The sequence below is a fragment of the Pterocles gutturalis genome, unplaced genomic scaffold (genome assembly GCF_000699245.1).
Source record: "Pterocles gutturalis isolate BGI_N339 unplaced genomic scaffold, ASM69924v1 scaffold46567, whole genome shotgun sequence".
Taxonomy (NCBI): Eukaryota; Metazoa; Chordata; class Aves; order Pterocliformes; family Pteroclidae; genus Pterocles; species Pterocles gutturalis.
The window spans coordinates 10590-17345 of record NW_010114500.1 but is presented as its reverse complement, the minus strand read 5'-3'; the positions used below and the strand labels follow the sequence as shown (position 1 = coordinate 17345).

At 46.5% G+C, this 6756-nt stretch overlaps 1 protein-coding gene across 1 annotated transcript; it reads left to right on the top strand.

Annotated features, from left to right (window-relative positions):
* Positions 1-4083: 4083 nt before the first annotated feature.
* LOC104460596 (arf-GAP with GTPase, ANK repeat and PH domain-containing protein 1-like) lies at positions 4084-6525 on the top strand (the record flags this gene model as incomplete). The annotated part of the gene is made up of 2 exons (XM_010074835.1): positions 4084-4339; positions 4995-6525. Coding segments are annotated over 2 exons (460 nt in total), but the record flags the coding sequence as incomplete, so codon positions are not given.
* Between the last annotated feature and the right edge of the window lie 231 nt (positions 6526-6756).

Here is a 6756-nt window from a genome sequence, read left to right as displayed (position 1 = left end):
CAACGCCCCAGCATGGTACCCTTGTGGTGATGCTGGAGAGACCCTTTAGAGGCCTCCTCAGTTGCAGAACTGTTTTCTTAAGAAAAAAAAAAAAAAAAAAAATTAAAAATCTCAAGAGTGTTTTCGTATTGTTGGAGGTGTCAAGGATAAAGTTTCCCTTCAAAATGCCTACACCCAGCCTGCTCAGTATTTCTGCTGGTGAGAAATCAATGCTCTGCCGTGGTAAATACCTGCTCTCCATTACATTTTTAATGCAACCTTTCAAAATGTCTTTGAGCCTTTTTAGAAACCATGAGTAATATTAGCTTACGAGCAAGTGACACAACGTCTTTGTCATCCTTGTTGTCATGTTGGTAAGACAAGGCTGCTCTTACGCTGGAGTTGTTGGCTCTCCATCCACCTGCCGTTGCCTACGCAATCCATTCGGAGTCGCTGTAGGAACACAGCTTTTATTTCCACCCTGCACATCCTCTCCATGTTTGCCTTTCATGGTACTTTCCACCAAGTATACGTGAGGGACAAATGAAGTTGAAGGCAGGGGTGAACGGGAGCGAGGGGAGTAGGATGGAGTATCGATACCAGCGGCACAAGGCTCCCGCTCAGATCCCTGTTGGGTGTAAAACCACCTGTGTTGAAGCGAGGCGGTAGGGCGCTATGCTGGGCTGAGCTGTGTAGGACATAGGCTCCTGAATGAGCATCTCTAGTGCAAACCCACAAGTGGAGCATGTGGTGTAGCTCCTGTAGTGAAGCTGGACGTGGAGGAAATCTGCTTTTTATATTCTCTCATGTTACCTAGTGAGCCCTTCCCCCTTCCAGTGCCTGGTATTTGTGTTTCCAGATAATAATGACGTGATGTGGCTGGCAGAGTAATTTAAATAATTGGACATTATCTTGAGAAGCAAGCACCTAATTAGATCAAAATAAACTGAGAACTGAAAATTTCATCTGTTTCTAATAACCCTTTACCTATGTACAGTACCGCTGCCGTGGCAGGGATTTCATTATTCACACCGTGGCGTGCTTAGAGTTGGAGACTCCTGCAAGAGCAAAGAGCTTGGTGGCATTTTTTGGTCATTCCTCACCTGGTACTGCAGAGTATTTTGCAGTTTTACTCTGCTGGATTTGGCCCTTGTATGACCAGTGAGGTCTGAGGTTTGTATCAGCAGCCTGGGTTTGAATGCATAGCTTCAGACATAAAAGGCTCAAAGAAAGTCTGATCTTATATTTTTTTCATTGTCTAAGTTTATCTAGGAGTTTATTAATTCCTTTGTGTATATGCATTGAAAAAATAGCAGCTGGCATGATGACTGAAGAAAAGAGAAGTCATTTTAGAAGAGGCAGCTCACACGCTCTCCAGCATCAGGTATCGTAGGGACAGTTTGAGTGCGTGATGGTGTTGCCTCTCCAGCACACTGGCTTTACTCTGGTCCTGAGAAAGGGACTCTGCTGGATTTTAAAAACTCAGTCAAAGAGTTTTGTTTTGGCTTTGACAATTGCAGCTGAAGGTCTCTGGTGTTGCAGGGGTCGTTTAGAGTGTAAGTCACCAGGATCACAGGCAAGGGAAGAAAACAGGGAAATATTTACTAGCAGATGTACGTTTCCTTTATTTTTAGGGATTGGTTTGGTGTCTTTCTCCTGATGCTTTGCTCTTCCTTGCATTTCCTCATACTCTTGTTCAGTTGATTTATTTAAAGGTATGTCAGAGCTGGCTGCAATGAAACCCTGTGCCTCGTCTTCTTGCTTATTGCTGACCGCTCCAGTAATTCATTTTTTAGATCATTAGCTAACAGGGGATGTGAGCAGTGGTCCTCCAGGGAGCCGCCAGGAGGTTAAGTGATCTACTGCTGACAACTCTGCTCTTGGGCTGGCCTTCCTTGGGGAAATGAAACCTCAACCCAGACAAGCTGTGGATCCCAGAAGTGAAATTGGGGCATTGGAGAAACAATCACCGTATTTGTGGCTTGTTGTCAGGATTTCTGAGATGGATGTGAGTGGAGGAGCTGAAGCTGCCTTCCAGGGAAGTCCCCGGGACTTCCCATTCAAAATGAAATGGTTTGTGCCAGAGATGCAGGTGGGATGTCCATGGACATTGGCTTTCTAGATACTCATTCAAAACCAGTCCCTCTGCGTTTTGGCTGCCCATCGGGCCTGGGCGAGCATGATGTTCCTCCTACCTCTATGATACAGTTTTGTTTTCTACCAGAAAATCCAAACGATGTATCTTTCTTGTGCCCAGTTTGTATAGTTCAATAAGATCCGAGTCTCATTTGACAGCCAGTGTCAGTGATGTGCTGCCCCCAAATGTCTGAGGCTTTTAAAACACCTTTATTGTTTGTGATGCTTGCTGTGTTCCCCCCACAACCCTTGGTGTCACCCCAAAGGTGGAATTTGGCCCTAAGGAAGGACTGTTTGCATCCTCTCCATCACCAGTGCAGGCAGCAGCATGCTCCCCTTCCTCAGAGTCAGGTTTGTTTTTAACAGGGTTTTCAGTTCTTTTCCCGGCCTTTTGAGACAGGAGGATGAACCTGAGCGGGATCGGGGTGTTGGTGTCTCCTCTGCTCTTCTGCAGCCTGCCAAGAGCAGCGGGATTGCCTTTGTCTGCTCCATGTGATGGGCAGCAAATGGGAAATTCCTGCCAATGAGTTTGTGTACCAGGAGCCCGAAGCTCTGGAGGCATCCTACGCCTCCGTATAGACCAGAGCTCGCTGTTATGGTTTAAGGTGAATTGTGATCAGAAGTGGGAGACTTGTGTAAAGCAACTTGTTTTCTAAGCAGAAAGGGAATTCTCTTCAAGCCATGGTGATCACAGCAACCGGTGCTCTGAAGGAGCCAAAACCTATGATCACCCAAAAGATGGTCCAGGGGAGAGGGAGATTCATTTGCAGACTCTATATGTATTTAAATAAAAAAAAAATTTTGAGAGCTTTACTAAAAATTCTTGAAGATACACTAGATGGCTACTGGACCTAGAAGCATTGCAGTGTTGTAAGAATGCCCATTTTATTGTGAGTAATTGCACGTATGTTACCTTATCCTCCTCGTTGCACTGGTTTTACCCTAAAAAAATACAAGGACAAAAACCATGCGCTAAGGATGCAATAGAAACAGAAATCCCTTTCTTCCTCCTCTCCATGTGGAACACCTGAAATGATACTCTGTTTATCAGATCCTGCCATCAAAGGTTAATTTGAAGCTTCCCGAATGTTTTGGGGTTTGGTTTTTTTTTTTTTTTTTTTTTTTTTTTTTTTGTGTGTCTCTTTTAGCTTGCAGGAGTCAAAGGTTTGATTTAAGAAGCACTCTGTGTTAATCTTCTGTTTGCACTTTTTCTCTGGGGGGAGAAAAAAAAAAAAAAAGGACCTGTTTGTAAGGTAAATTGTGGCAGGGTAGAGAAGCGGATGCTTTGGGAAACTGTGCCTGAAAGCATCCGAGGAGGTCAAAGCAAGGTCACTCCGCATGTACCAGGAAATGATGCAAAACTAATCCAGATTTGCTGCTGGAAGGATCTGTTTACATAAGTATTTAAAAACAGATTAGGGCTAACCTGACACTAGATTACCCAGAGCAGTGTAAACACGGCTGAAAGGCGTAAACAGAGCTTTTGCCTTTTGTCCTCCAGAGGAGAAGATCTGTCACCAGGAACAAGGTGCCTGGCTTATGTATGGTTTCCACAGGCTGGACAGATTACCTGAGGTCCCTCTAAATGGGACTTTGTCTGGGGCTAGATCTCTTAGATCATATAATTGTATGGTAATTTCTTTAATGGGGAGCTGAGGGACTTGTTTGTAGTCCTTGTTATCCTGTAACCTAATAGCATCCAGAAGGCTTCTGATAGTTCTTTGACCTGTCGGGAGGGAATGGTGCTTCAAAGTATTGTTTTGGTGGTTTGCATTTTGGAAAAACAGGGGAGCCATCCATATGCCTTCTGCCTTGGAAACATTGCTCAGCATTGCAGAAGGAAAAAGCAATACTTTTCATGTTGGTTAATGGCTGTTTGCTAGCGTAACGATAGTCGAAGCTGAACCTGGACCGTTTTACAGAGTCAGCAAGGTTGGGTTAGTGACCTGTCTCCTTTGGCTTCTCTAGGGAAGAAAAAGAGCGCTGGATACGTGCGAAATACGAGCAGAAGCTCTTCCTTGCCCCGCTGCAGTGCCTGGAGCTGTCTCTGGGCCAGCATCTCCTGAGGGCTACGGCCGAGGAGGACTTGCGGACAGTCATACTGCTCCTGGCCCATGGGACTCGGGACGAGGTGAACGAGACCTGCGGGGACGGCGATGGGCGCACGGCCCTCCACTTGGCCTGCAGGAAGGGAAATGTGGTGTTAGTGCAGCTCTTGATCTGGGTAAGTCCTTGGGGGCTTGGCTGGGTTGGCTTTCACTTGGCTGCATCCCTCGGTAGAACCTCCCAAATCGCCTTCCTGCGGGTTCCGTGAAGCCTTTGCTGGTGTCCCCAGTCTAGATGTTCCTCATTGCATGCTCTCAAAAGGCAGCAATGTGATTTAACAAGTATGTTTCTGCCTGTCTGCAGCTGCATGGTGGGAAGTAAAGGAGAGTGTAGATGAGGAAGGAGAGAGAGCCCTAGCACCTCTCTGAAACACCACCACGGTGAATTTTGTTCCACCAGGAGCCTCTCCCCATAGAAACCTTTACGTACGTGACTCAGTGCTGTTCACGTTGTCAGGCTGGCATCCTGCTCTCCTCTCCCTCTCACAGAATCAGAGAATGGTTTGGGTTCGAAAGGACCTTAAAGATCATGTAGTTCCACCCCGCTGCCATGGGCAGGGACACCTCCCACTAGCCCAGGTTGCTCAAAGCCTCATCCAGCCTGGCCTTGAACACCTCCAGGGATGGGGCATCCACAGCTTCCCTGGGCAACCTGGGCCACTGCCATTCCCCATCCCTGGTTACATTCAAACCAGTTTGTCCCCAGTCCGCTCCCTCCGTTTTCGTGCTCTGTTGGCACCGCAGCTCCCAACACCGCGTCTCTTCTCTCTGCAGTACGGCGTCGACGTGATGGCGCGCGACGCCCATGGGAACACGGCGCTGGCCTACGCCCGGCAGGCCTCCAGCCAGGAGTGCATCGATGTTCTCCTCCAGTACGGCTGCCCCGACGAGCGCTTCGTCCTCATGGCCACTCCAAACCTCTCCAGGAAGAACAACAACCGCAGCAACAGCAGCGGGAGGATGCCCACCATCATCTGAGGAGCTCCCTCGTGTATTGACCTGAAGTACATCCGCAGCCTCATATTCCTCCATCCCCATCGCAGCTCTGCTCTGTGAGTCCAGTAACTCTCCTTTTCCCTTTTCCCTTCGGTACATCCCTGTCCCATCCGGAAACAGCGCGTCCGGAGAGCACAAGGGGATGAGAAGGAGCGAAAGGGGCTGCAGAGAAAGCAGTTGTTTCCGTGACAGCTCTCGAACGATGGGAACGAGCGGGCGAGAGCGGCGCGGGTTGAGCAGGACACGCCGCGCGTGGCACCGGGACCATGGGAGAGCGGCCGTCCCCGGGGCAGGGGATGCAGGCTCCCCCGGTGCCGAGGGAAGGGGTGGAGGGAGAGGCGAGCAAGAGGAGAAGGAGGGAGAGATGGTGACTTTCCGTAACTGACAGTTAAGCACATCAGTACATTTCACCTCTACCGAACGCAACGCCTGGATTTCATTCTCTTCTCTGAAGAGCTTGACAGCATAAATCAGAAGCAAGCACAGAGTTTGTCAGGTTTGAAGCTCCTATGATGGTATGTGTCAAATCAGTTGTAGCTAATCTGTCCGGGGAGAATACTGGCTTCATTACACTTGTATAGTTGAGTTCTTCCAGCATTACCGCTGTTTAATAGAACATGATTAGTCATCACGGAGAAAAAAGCATATTAGCTGAGGAGGTAGTTACATGGCACGCTTCGGTGATTGCTTGGATGTGATTGCAATATTCTTAGAAGCATCATATTATCTCAGACATGTTCTTTCAAGCCCTTGGAGCCCTCCTTTCTAAATTCACTGTCATAATTTAGTATCTGTTTAATTTTTCAGTCCAAAGAGAGGAAATGAGTTGCTGAGTGTTATTTGACTGCAGTCTCCTTGGTGTAAAAACAAAATGGAAAAAATAAATAAGAGTAACTATGAAACACAAAAAGGAATAATGAATACCGCTAAGGAAAAACATTTCAAGTACATTTAGTGAAATTAATAAACGCATTAAAGGCTAATATTTTTTCAGCCAGCAGAAATAGGTTCTGTCATTTTGTCAAGGTAAATGTGTTGAGTTTTTGGTCACTCCTGTGATGCATTGCCTAACTCATACAGATTTTGGTATTGTGTCTCTAGATTATATGTATGTAAAATCTATTTGAATTAAAAAAAGCATTAATATGCATTGATTTTTTTTTGTACAGAAAAATTACATCTCTGTTAATTTATAAACTGTAATGGATGTGAACTAAATAATGTGCAACTAGTTAGGGTCTGTGGATTACAGGCCATTGTACATTGAAAATATTCCCAGCAGTGAACTCTTGTTTCCATCACAAGCCTTTGAGGAACATATCAGAAGGAGATCATGGCACATTTGGCATGGAGAGGAAAAAAAAAAAAAAAATGTACAAGACCTTTTAGAAAGGAAAAAGAGGCTGTTTCTCAGCGCTGTAAATATATTTTACTCCAGAAGTCACGAAGCTTTCACAAGCTAAGACAAAACGCCCTAGTCTGGCTGGGGGAAGATCAGATTTGATTAAGTTCAGAATTGATAGCCTTCACCGCGGCGGGC